At 39.6% G+C, this 13,873-nt stretch overlaps 1 protein-coding gene across 1 annotated transcript in view; it reads right to left on the reverse strand.

The window, feature by feature from the left end:
• Positions 1–11,212, reverse strand: part of ctnna2 (catenin (cadherin-associated protein), alpha 2) — a 207,827-nt gene extending 196,615 nt beyond the window's left edge. The window contains exons 1-2 of the mRNA XM_052084847.1: positions 10,862–11,212; positions 1,944–2,050 (exon numbers count right to left, since the gene is read on the reverse strand). Of these exons, the coding sequence (XP_051940807.1) occupies positions 1,944–2,045 (102 nt within the window). The 5' untranslated portion in view covers positions 2,046–2,050; positions 10,862–11,212. The remainder of the gene's footprint in view (positions 1–1,943; positions 2,051–10,861) is intronic.
• Between the last annotated feature and the right edge of the window lie 2,661 nt (positions 11,213–13,873).

Consider the following 13,873-nt stretch of genomic DNA (forward strand, 5'->3'; position numbering starts at 1 on the left):
CGCTATAAACTGCATCGCTCACAGCTCTCAGGCTTCAACAATGCAATATTCATCTGAGTGAATTTAAAGGATGATGAAATATTCTTGAAATCTATCTACCATAAAAAAATGTTGTTTTATTTATCTTAAAGATAGAATCTTAGATGTGATTTTAATTACCGGTAAGTCTGAATGTTGAGAATATGTAGTTTGTACTGGTATATCAATCTTAAGGCAGTGTCTATCATAATCCATCCAAAGGCGATGCGTTTCTGAAGCTTTGATGTGATGAATTTTCTATGGTGGATAAGAAGCAAGGCAGCAGACTACCAGCAGATGTGCTTGACAGCTGTTGCCAATCCTGGAGCATGCCATATGCTGACAAAGCAAGGTAGCGCAAGCTGCCTGAGGACACGTGAATGGCTCTTTTGGATCATCCCAAGTACTACAAAGATGACTAAAAACTTGGTACTAAACATTCTGACAATTTAATCTAACTCCTTTTTTTTATTACTATTTTCACTTTTTAGAACATGTTTGAATACAGTAATCAGTTTACAGTAGAAAACACTGATTTTTAAAATACACTCCAAACTTTCTTTTTCTTTTTTGCAACACTGCTAAAATTGAGACAAGAATTTCATGGCTTTCATCAAACTAAAAGATGAAGCAGAGCATCGTTTGTTACCTCCAAAAAGCTACACTTCTTTTCTGTTATGTTAACGGTCTATGACAGTGACTGCAGCATGAATCCTAAAGCCTTTCAATAAAATGATCTACCGTTTTAAAGTTAATCAACGACTGATTTGCAAAGAACACCCAATTGATTCTTAATACACAACGCTCATACATTGATCATGTCTTCCATGGAAATGATGGGGTGAGTACTTACCATTAATGAATCCATTTTAGAAAATAAAAAGCAACCAGTGTTAACATAGCCCTGTCAGAAAAACAGAAATGCTTTCACAAGCTCTCTCTGGCTGTGATCTCTCAAACATGATGCAGGAAAAGAGATATTGCACGACGTCACAAAATATCCTAATAATGGAAATTTCATCCAAGTGGCGGAATTAGGGCAGACAGATCATGAGATTAATCCATTTGGTTTGGTCAAGTGCTCAAAACATGCAATATTTTATCTGACAAGATGTAACACTTTTTCTTTTTAAATATAAAAAATGTGAGAGGGAAAAAAAGACCAAACAGTCTCCATATCATTTCTGAGAAGGGCATTAATTATCGCCAAAGCATATCATTTAATTTATTTTCCAACCGGGTCACAGAATGAAGTGGAACCCATTATATAAATATCCATGAAGCTTTCATTGGGAATATGTCTCTGAAGTCACCCAAAAAAACAAAAAAAAAAAGGAGTACGAACCGCAGTTGTGCATTAAATTATTAGAGTTACTGTTCAGATACAATTAGACTATCTTTAGATCTGTTGGCGGCCTGAAGCGTATTAGTAAAAAAATCATAAATGAAACACGTCACATTTTAAGACACAGGGTTCAAACAGTGGGAAAAAAGTAGCATCTTATCGTCCACAAAATAGAGAACACTGCCATTAAGAGTATTGCACTGCACGCAACATCTATCAGAACTGATATCAAGCTTTGATTTTGAAACTCATTTAGGTAACAAACAATACAGATACTGTAATATAACAACAGTAAACACGAACAAAGGAGATGAAATTTTAGATCACCGTGATTGGAAACCTGTGTCACGTTCAGCCACCTGCTTGACTTGCGAGCGAAAGCATTCATCAAAAAAAGACAGTGCTCTGCAAAATCCATAATAATGAAACATATTTTACCACTTGATCACGATCCAAAGCAAATACAAATTAGTTATTATTTTGTGTAAACAAAGTTTAGATCCTTTTTTGAATGATCCTCACCGCACCGTCTTCTGTTGTTTAACGTGTTATATTTGCATCACGAGGTTGAGGGAATTACCTGTGTAACAAGGGGCTCCAGTAGTCGCTCCACAGTCAACGTGCGGATTTCAAGACTCTTTGGGTCCCATTTCAGCAAGATAGGGGAGGTGGCTGTCGTCATGATCTCTGTTAAAATCAAAATACAGAAAAAAGCCGTTAAGTTTCACACTGCAATTAATGTTTTGTTTTTGTTTTTTTAAACACTGTTATTATATGCTTTACTGACACAAAAACAAGTGAGGATAATATAACCAGTTGAAATCAAGAAAAGATAATTGTGCAATATATATATATATATATATATACCTGTATATATATACACACAGTATATATATATTACTGTGTATACACACACACACACACACACAAATATAGGAGTTCAGATGGGACAACTAGAAATGTGACAAGATGCTAAGAACAGCGAATGGGGTTCGTATAAACCTTAAGTTTGCTTTACTTTTGTGAGTGTTTTGTCAGACCCACGTATGAAAAAATGTTACCTTCTCCATTCATTTGCATACAGAATAATACTCTAACCATGATCTGTCAGGCATAAAGATTTGAGATTGACAGAGGGTCTGCAATGTGTTCTACTGGTTCCGTATTGACGCACGTACTGTACAGTATATGCCAACCACGGAGGACACTTCTCCTTAGAATGCATATTAGAGGTTCATCTATTAATAATCGCATTGCTAATGGCCACAATTTGTCTGTCTGTTTAAAACACGGCTAGCATTAACATCAAAGCTAAAATGTTTTAAAGGAAAAGATATGAATACTAAATAAACTAGATACTAAACGAGAAGTAAAAGGGAAAAAACATTCATATGATATAATGTCTCGAAATAATCCTTCTACTGTGCAATAAATTTAGATACTCCACAAAAATAAATAAATACTCCACACAATTTTGAAGATGTCCTGGCATATCAGCACCTATTTAGGGCTTTAGGGCACAAAAAATTTGAAGGCAAAGGCCATCCTGCACCAACCTATCAGTAATAAAGTTTTACATTTTGTGAGTTTTGTGAGGAACAATTATGTTCCGTATTATTGAAATCCATCTTTGATGCTGGACGGCAGAAACTGAATGCTGGGTAGAAATAGTCGACAAGGCAACGAATGTATGACGCATTGCTCGTTTAGCATGTGGATTCCTTCGGCCAAAACAAGGATTTACAGCACTAAAAGACATAATAAACAACCAGCATTCTACCTTTGGCCACAATGAAACACGGGATTCTAATTAAGGTAAGTCATTTTAAACAAATAAGAAAAACCTTTCTGTAGTTATAAGCGGACGTTTCGGGTGCGTTCGGAAATTCACTCTGGTGCCCAACCACCACTCAGAGTGTGTTTTCGGAGAAGCAGGACGCGTGGCCCTCCCATTAATCTCCAAACGCAACCTATGTCGTCAGCCAATCAGCAACTTGTGATGAAACCATCTGTACTGCCTGACGCACTGGGCTATCGCACTCCCTATTTAATGCACACTAAACTGAACAGCACAACCCGCTTGAGTTTCCAAACAGTCAGAGTGACGCATTCTGCTCTCTGAGCTTATTTCCCAATGCACCCTTAGTTAGGGAACATAGATTTGTGGTACAGTACGAGTCAGAGCTCTACTGGTTATGGTTTTTTGTCAAATAAATTTCTCCAAAATAAATTCTTAAAATAAATTACCCCCCAAAATGCCACTTATACTATGGAGTGACATATGTTTTGTTTTGGTTTTCTTCTTCATGATGCACTTTTTTTTTTTACCTGTGTGACTAATACGCCACAGTGACTAATACTAATATGTACTCTGCACCAGGACCTCAGCTTATCTCCGTTGCATGCTGATTTATCTAAAGACCCCACTCCACCCTCTGTGAAGCCACACGGACATGGATTAAGTTTGCTGACATGGACGTATTAACAAATGAGGTTAATACATGATAAGCATTAACTGGGCAAAGAAATAAGGTCATATTAAGTAAAAAGAGGCTTTTATCGTTTACATTCCATTTTAGAATTTCCATATGCACCAACACAGAGAACACATCTCACAAATCAAGTTAGATCATCAGGCAATTGTGGACATTGATCCAAGGGCTGTCACCAACCAATCTTTTAAAATCGATTCTCCTATAGATCAGAGGTAGACCTCTCCCTCCTCCAACTCACCTGATTCAATTGTTCATGATTGATTCAGGCTTCGACAGAGCTTGCTGCTGAGCTGATTATTTGAATCAGTTGTGTTGAAGTAGAGAGAGATCCAAAACAGGCAGGATATGGCTTTCGAGGAATTGGGAGTTCCCTACGCCTGTGATAGATTATTCCATTGATGAATTGATTACATTTTAACTATTGCTGCTGGGGTAACTAAGTTCTAACGAGCAATGGTAGGTTAAAAACATATTGCCTTGCAGCTGAGCAATGCAGTGGATTCCTGCCACAGTTCAAATCCCAGTCACAAATGCTAATGTCCTCGTGTGTCTGCGAGACCATAATTCCATCAGGGAGGGCATCCGGTGTAAAATCTATGCCAAGCATGTCATCACTGTGGCGACACCTGACAAGACGTGCCCCGAACATGGAAAAGCTCATTGACTGCAATGTCAACTTTTCACCAAGCAAATGTGCTAAAAGACTGGTTTAGTTAGAGTACAATGGACTTAAGTGGCCTGGAAATACCTGTGTGAATGCTGTACAACAGTGCCTCAAGGCAAAAAATGTCCACCGACCGATTTTTGTGATCGACTTAGTCAAACTTTTTTTTTTTTCAGCCTAACAATGGACCGGTCTCAAGATGTGCGCTCGTGGTGCTAATCTGGGGATGAATTTTTCAAATGTGCTCTACCAATAAGGTTCACCCTCAACGGTACATTTAACGCTCTTGGAGAAAGTACTCAAACAATTTACAACTGATCTAAGCTTTCAAAACGTTTTTGGGGTTTATTTTATTGGCGAGGGGGGGCATAAATTTGAAGGCCTGCATCACTGCTGACGTACACTCCACATAGGTGTTTTATACATATACATACATATTATATATATATATATATATATATATATATATATATATATATATATATATACACAAACACACACACATAAAACTTTTGAATAATGGGAAGAGAGTTGGATAAAAGAATATGTTCCCTGATTCTCACACTACATTTCTAGGATTAATCCTAAATATAGAAATCATCAAAACGCCTCTGGTCAGCATATGGATTTTCTGCAAGAGGAGAGAAGAAAAGCAGCCACCGAACAAAAGAAAAGTCAATGCACTAAGGCAGAACACAAACATTGGGAGGGTTGAGCAGGCATCGGGGCGGCTACGCCCCCAGATGCTGCCAATAGTTGGGATGAAGAGAGGGAGTACTAGAAATAATTGAGGTTGAAGAGTATCAGATAAGAGTCCATTTAATGTTTTTCTAGCAACAATCTTTGCAGTTTTGTTGGAAGAATCAAAGAAAACTGCATTTTCAACAAGCTGTATTGTCCTGACTGTGAAAACCATGGACGTGTGCAGACGAATTATGCACAGTCCACCAAACTACATTGTTAGTGCCCATTCATTAACGCCTCTTGTGCTGCAATGAAAGGATACACGATACACATATATTACAAACCAAAAAACTGAACATTCCTAAAGAAATGAGACATTACCTCCCTGCACACATGCCAATGTTGATGAGTTATTTTTCAGTGTGTTCCACTGTATGGAAACTAACATCTTTTAAATAGAACGTGAAGTATTCTGTCTGATGATCTGTAGGCCCTTCAAATTGCTGGTGAATAGAACTAGTCATGGTTAAATAACAAATAAAAAGAATGACAAAAACAGAATACTTAAATCACAAAGTCAGAAAACTCAAATACCTTATGTGTAGTTTAAAAAAAAAAAAGTAATTGCTCTGACAAGGTGAAACCGTCTAAATTTTAGACTCTAAAATGTTGGTTCAAAATGGGGACCTTCAGAACACTGATAAAGCAGTACTGCAGACAACAATAACCAGTAACAAAAAGTCCCATTGCTCAAGTCCCACACGAGAAAATTAAACTGAATATTATGCCTGATGTCACCACTCAAAGGTCTTAACATCATCATATTAATAGATTACCAGGAGATCTTAGTCCACCTAAATAACGCGACTTGAGTGTCAGATGAATAAAGGCAATGAAGTTGCCCAAACCATTGATAAAATCTGGGGATGAGCTGAGGTGGTTTGGTCTAACCCAGGGGTCCTCAACGTTTTTTGCCCCACGGGCTGGTTTATGTCAGACAATATAATCAGGGACCGGCATTTAAGGTGTGGCAGAAATAATACAACAAAATAATATGGTATAAGCTGCATGAAAACGGTGGTGTTTTCGAAATGTAAAATAAACACAAGGAGCGTCTAATCTGGCCGCAACACTCTGATCGCTATGGTAATGTTTAATGCCTTCAAAATACCATACAGCGCAAATTACCGGCGGTTATTTATACAAATATAACCGGTGGTTGGGCACCCCAGGTCTAATCACTCAGGCCTCGTCATCATTTCAGACAATCATAACTGTGAATCCTAGGAAACAATTAAAGAAAATGGCTGTTGTGATTCAATCCTGTCAAAATCAATACACTTTCTCCCTTGAGAATGTTGCATCTACAGGAGAGGCTGCGGGAGAATTATTAAAATGGTGAAACATCTTGCCGTCACCTGTGCTATCTGCTAACTAGTGTACTTCTCTCGAAATTCTGAAAGGCTACGTGAAAAAGGTCTCCTCCATACAATCGTTTTTTCACTGATGTGACTACAGCTCTCTCGCAAGGAATTTCTCCCTTTAATTAACAATGTTGCAAAAGCATAACTTGTGCAGCGCACCTCTAAATATATCCTGCCAAGAGGATTCCTGTAAATTGAAATGGAGTGCAGTGACCTGGAAATCCTTGAAAATATTACAGTGGAAAGGTTGAGAATATTAAAAGTTTGCAATCCTAAAATAAAATGAGATGCAGGCACATTTAAGACCTTATTTTGCCTTAAAAATTATACACAGTGCAGCGTGACCTTTAGATACATGGTACATAAAAATTGAGTTCATGCTCAGTCCGGTGTTAGCCGTACTGGTGAAGTAAAATAATAAATTGTCTTAGGTCAACAATGGGCTAACGAACAAGTGAATTAAGATCTAAAATGATGGCTCAACTGTAATGCATATGCTGACAGTACCAGTCCGTGAGGTTCCGTGTCACAAGATCAACTTTAGACGTGACGCTTACGTTGTATGAACAATGAATGAAGGTGAATGTAAGTGCTTTGGGATTGCATCATTCTCCACAAGCGAGCCTTTAAGGCACTATTATGGATGTAAAAAACATTGCACATTACGCTGTACATAACAACAGCGTGATAGTGTGAGGAATAACATTAGGGGGGCTATGGAGTGTTATAAACACATCATTTGCTGGTCACGGTGGGTGCAGTTCTGCCTTTAAGCAGTCAGGACAATAACCTCTTTCTCTCGAGCTGCACCTATTTACTGCTGACACAGAATTTTCAAACACTGCTAGATCATCTACTTTATTGTCCCAGCTGAAACAATAGTGGCCTTCTTTTTTATTTATTATTATTATTATCTTATTATAGGTCAGGGTGGACAGTAAAAATAGCAAATGAATCTGGTAAATTACATATGAAGACACAATAAGCAGGTCTTATTGTCCAAATAAATTCCAAATTCCTCCAAGTAAAAGCTGAAGAGTAACAAAATGCTTGCGGTTTGTTTTGTGCTGTCTGAGTTGTCTGGAGCTTATTTTTAATGTGGAGCGAGAGCTAGCTGAAAAAGAGACGCCGTCCTGTTCCAGCTTGCCTGGCTACCATGGCTACCTTAAAATCCCTACCCCAGTGTAACGCTGACAGGGGTTCCAAGGGACTCAGCCAACACTGCCTGCTGTCCCTGGAGACAGACAGCACAGTGGCCATTGATCACATTCATGAATAATGGCTTTTCCTCATTCCAAGAAACCAAAGGCCTTTATATTGCAAATGACAAACACAAAAACTGAACCCAAATACTATATACAAGACGAACTACCCCTGATGACTATTGTCACACTATTAACAAACTGAAAGAAAGAACAATTAAAAAATGTTTGCTGCCACCTGCACTTTCAGGGCTCCGGACTGTCTCTAAATGGTGGCATTTTAAAATATTGAGACAATGCAACTAAAACTTTCATCTACTTGCGCCTGTGAGATGTTCTAAAATTTTTATGGAGGTACTGAACACTTGGACTACCTACAACGATAGCATCTTGTCCGTTCCAACATTTGAATACATTCATTCATTCATTCATTCATCATCCGAGCCGCTTGATCCTCACGAGGGTCGCGGGGGGTGCTGGAGCCTATCCCAGCTGTCTCCGGGCAGTAGGCGGGGGACACCCTGAATCGGTTGCCAGCCAATCGCAGGGCACACATAGACGAACAACCATCCACGCTCACACTCACACCTAGGGACAATTTAGAGTGTTCAATCAGCCTGCCACGCATATTTTTTTTGGAATGTGGGAGGAAACCGGAGCACCCGGAGAAAACCCACGCAGGCCCGGGGAGAACATGCAAACTCCACACAGGGAGGCCAGAGCTGGAATCGAACCCGGTACCTCTGCACTGTGAAGCCAACGTGCTAACCACTGGACTACCGGGCCGCCCCATTTGAATACAGTGATTTATAAATACAGAGACGGCCTCCACCTAAACACTTCGTTACATACAGAGATGCACAAAAACTTCCTGCTTCTCCAAACAGATACCAATCATCAATGCCTTTTGTTTTTGAGGTAACCGAATTACACGACGACGAGTTTATCTCCATTCAGCTATTACCATGACGGCAGTTTTGAGTTTTGAAATATAAAATATGATTCCAGTTTTAGTAAAAAGAAAAGAAAAAAAAGCCAACACTGGTGATGGCAGCGCCTTGTCCACGTCATGTCAATGACATTCAGCAGAGGTTTGATGTGTGCCGATCTTTAAGTGGCAGTAACCAGACCAATGTTGCAGTATTTGAAGCGTCCTTTATCGGTCCAGCTGTGTTGATATCAGACCGATAAATGAGACATATTTTTTCCCCATATCGGTCCGATGGTTATCTGTCCAATAGTTATCATGGATCCCTATTTATTTTAATGCTTGAAAGTGTGCGCTATAATTTTGAGACAAACTCAAAAAAAATACTCATAGCTATTTGCATCATATCCTTGACAAGGGCTAAGAAAGAAACATTTTGTGCAGTTTTGAATAACAGATGCATGGATTCTTTATTCAACATTGATCATTGTAAGAAGAGCAAGGCAAATACTGTACAGCAAATTGAACCAAACAGGACAATTTGAATTATTGTTTTGGTTTACATATTTTCCCCCCATTGATGAGAGGATTCACTGTGCTGAACTCTTGTCTCCATGCCACTGTTGTATTGTGTGGAACAATGCCACCAGGAGTTGATGTCATATTGGAAGTCTGTGTGTCTGCGGCTCAGATTCCCCTCAGTGATACTGTGATGTCTTTTTTTAAACCACAAACTACCTGAGATGCAATCAAGAAGGCATCAGTTGGTTGCAAGTGTCCACTACTTAGGAGTACATGTACAATGCATTACAAACCAAATGTAAACATAAATTGAATTGGATAGCTCAAGCTTATTATGATTCCTGTGTTGGGTTTTTTTTCGAAATGCAAAAAAGGTCTCATCTTAAGAGGCTTTACTGAATCTGTAAAACATGCAGCGATATTGTCATGTCAAACATATGACATAAACTTGACAAAATTCAATAAAGGGTGCTTGGGAAGAGTATTTGGAATAAGTTGAGCATCACTGTTACAATACATTGCTTCTCAGCAGAAGTGTCAAACACACATTACAACTTTATCTCCGCCAGCTGTCCAGCTGACCAAAGAAGAGCGTTCCAAAACATCGGCAACCAGACAGCCCCTGTGTCATGAAGAATTTGAGCATGCCCCTTTGCCAAACATAAGCCCTGACTATAAATAAAGCCACTCAACTAGCACGGCCACTGAGATTTCACATCTCCATTTCCAGAAAGAGAATGTGCCAATCTACACTGGGTCAAAACGTCAAAATCAGAGAGGAACTTTGAGACCTGCGCAATGAGAAAACTTCATACACAGATCCTCCACAGCACATTGACAGCGATATTAAAACTGCAGGTTTAATATCGCTATCACACATTTTGGACTAAAATATTTGTGTTTTACAGTCTGTTCATAGTCTAGCAGTTCTTTAAACGTGTGATCTGCTTAAAGGACCCACATATGGTTACGCTGGTGCCATCCTTTATTTTCTCAGTCAGTCGTATAGGCGAGCAAATTAACAGAACAAAAACATGGGTCCTCAAAAAACAGAGAGTGTGAGTCGGACAGACAATGCGATAGCAGCTAACCAGCCCATGAAGCGTTTTAACGGTCTTTGTCACGTTGTAAAGCGGGGCCGTAATTTTATGAGCTCAGAAGTGGCAGGCTAGCTTAGCCACGACAGTAGCTAGCAGCCTAGCATGCATCTATCTATCTGCCCGAATAGGTGGCTGCTCCGAGGCGAATCAGGCGTTCAGCACTGGGCTCCCTGGATAGCAGCACCCAGTGACGATAGCAGTGGGCGACAATGATTTTCTCTGCTTAATTTGAACCACTGGTCTTCAGAAAACAACACGTGAGGACCGTGCAGGCGACAGACAGCACTCTTTGGTTTACTGTTTCAGGCAGGTGGAATTAAACCGTTCTGCAAACTAGCCGAGGCACAATGAAGAATGAAGCCGGGCGGACCTCGCCTAAGCTAATGTTAGCGACACGGCGGTTGAGTAAGTGCTGCCAGGGGGATGCTAGCAAAAGCACCTGCCACATGACAAATCGCCGGCTCAAACTCATAACCCACCTTCAATTTTTAGTACTTCTTGCAGGTCTCCAAAGTATGTAAAACACCTTGTTTGGTAATGTAGTCCCAATATCACAATCCTCCTCTCTGGTAAAGCTCGTATGAACAGTGAAAATCGCCTCAAATCCAGACGCTCTCCTCAATCCTGTGGTGCTGAATTGTGCTTTTCCTTCTTTTGAAGGGGATCTTTGAAGAACAAGACGCCGTCGCTTCTTCTAAAAACTCCCCTGCGATTTTGGAATAGAGACCGCTCCCAGAGCTCCAGCCACAACAACGGAGTCGGTAGGTGTAGCCGATGATGCACACTCGGGAACGGGAAAAGCTTGCAATTTAGTGGGACTCTGTGGCGCATCCCACGCTTGTCAAATCAGAAGCGGCTCCGTTGCTGGGCGCATGCGCAGTACAATGCCTGAGGAAGCGCCCCGATACAAGCACATTGTCGGAGATGTTTGAGCCAGTCTGCTGCGTTTGGTGGTTCATTCCAGTTTGAGCTGATGTACCTGTATAAATATCCAGGGTGTCCCATAAATCTCCATACATAGAAGGAATAATACATTCCATATATACTGTATATGGCACTAACATTTATTTCTTTATATTTCACAAAACCCAGAGAATGCATTTGAATAAAGAGCAACAAATTCAAACCAACCATATTGAGCATATCAGAAAAATAAAAATGGTTGATGCCAAGAAACATTTATTTTTCTTCTATATGGAGACTTATGGGGCCTCCTGTAGAATTGGGAAATACCATTTAAACTGGAATGTTGATCTTTAATACAGTGACCAAGAGTTGTATATGTACGTACTGTGCTGTATATGTTATTAATGTCTATGCTTATTTCGTATGATCCTAATAAGCCCTATTCATAAAATTTTAATTATTATGGACATATATGATTTACTAAAAATGTATATATTGTTTTTACTTTATTCAATTTTAATCAACTGCAATAATATTTCCACATACAGGTGATGTAAACTTAAGAGCACCGCTGTGAATTGGGCACCTGGAGACCACCGTTCATGTCAGTGTGTGACCTCACCTCCCTACCAAACTTACCAGCTATTTTATCATTTTCTCAGCTGCTTGGCACATTTCTCAGATATTTACAGGGCATCATTCCATGACAGATGGCCACATATCCTCCACTGGGTCATTTTAATAAGAAGTTGAGGTGAAGCCTTTTCTCTACACTCTGTGCTCAACAGTGCAGCTTGAAGCCCCGTGCGGGAGATGACAGCTATGACAGCTAATAACGTTTTTGCAGTTACAGTTGACACCCTTGTCTCAAGCTCCTATTCAGTATAATAAATGCATGCTAACAGATGCTCCTTCAATTTTCCTGTTTGTCTCTCACTCCGAAGTTCACTGGATGTGCATAAACGCGACCTGCAGGTTAGACATGAAGAAAAAAACGAGGTGACCTTATTTTGCTGAACAACAGCAATTATTTACAGTACTGTTGAAATCAAACTCAAAAGTTACAGTATTAGCACTGAAATACATTTACCGAATAATCTTTTGAAAAGACAGAATCAGTGTCATTTGACTATCAGGACAGGCATAACGAAGAGATATTTTTTCCTTGCCCGGTCGAGAACAATTACAGAATGTGGAATCAGGAAATCACTGTGAATGAATGTCTCCCCAGGAAATTGGATTACATGGTTCTCCTGCCAGGATAGCTGAATTAGAAGGACCCTTGATGCTCTGCAGCTGTGGCAGATGAACTTGCCAAGTATTAACAAGCTGAGAGTCACATTATCACATGCACCGCGGTGACATGAACAATATTTCAGTACACGTGTCAGGCATGCTAGAATTTAGTGGAGACCTTACATTTTAATCCTTTAATAAGGGTTACCTCAAAGATGGGAGTCTCGTCAATCAAGTCCCAAAAGTCCCTTTTGGGACTTGATTGACAACCTGCCTTGGTATTGGGTGGGACTGTACCAAACGCTCAAACTCGCAGAGGTCATCGCCACAGCCAATCCACTTTCAATTTAGTCATCGTGTTGGAAATGTGTTGAAAAGGAAATATGGCTGTTGTTTTTTTAATTCATGTCTCATCATGTGTGAATCATCCACGAGTGGTCTTATTTCAGTTGTGCAGTTATACCTCTGAGTCAGTGGTATCGAAAATGGCTGGGTGTGGTGTACTGGTGAACTGCACTGCATTATACCGAGTATAGTCAACTTGCATTAAATGTGGTGTAATGAGTGCACTGGTCTATAAAATCTCTTCCAATAACAAAACTAATCTGAACTGTTATGGGACAGAAATTGATGTCTAAATCCCACAGAGCACAAATAAAGAGTTGATTGATGGTGTCAAGAAGAACACGGACTGCAAAAGTGTTTCCACTTAACTGAGAGAATACAAGTATATGCCTCTTGGATGTTCTATTTGCAGCACTGTTAAGTCTCCCTGCCGTGTTTATGCTAAAGCAACACTTGTTTGATGGTTTCAAAATAACAACAACAATATTAATTTATTCCAGCCAGTTGATAGTGTTTGCTAAAACATGAGCATTAGGCTAGTGCACTTATGTTTGGCTAATTATGATGGCATTGATCCTTTGGTAAAAGTACATTAGATGAACAATTGGAAGCAAAACACATCGCCTCTGTTCACTGTTAGCTATCTGCCAAACTAAACTTTGCACACTCATGGCGGGCAGAATACATACAAATACCAGAGAAAACACAATGCTGACCTGATATTAGAAAATGCACAAGAGGAAAATATTTAAAATGTAATTAGTTAACCCTCCAACATGGAGATGATTGAAAAAAAATCATGCGCTGAAAAAACTTGATTTTATTGTCTATAAGTAAAGGAGAATATGATGCTCAGCAAACTCTTCGAATGTTGTTTAAGGTGCAGGGGTTAAAGCTGTGGGGGAGTGGGGAGTTACTGTTTTTTTTTATTTTGAATGTCAGCATAGCGCAGTGCAGTTCACATCATGATGACAAAAAGGACATTATCGTTATTTTTGGAAAGG

The sequence above is a fragment of the Hippocampus zosterae genome, chromosome 13 (genome assembly GCF_025434085.1).
Source record: "Hippocampus zosterae strain Florida chromosome 13, ASM2543408v3, whole genome shotgun sequence".
NCBI classification, from domain to species: Eukaryota; Metazoa; Chordata; class Actinopteri; order Syngnathiformes; family Syngnathidae; genus Hippocampus; species Hippocampus zosterae.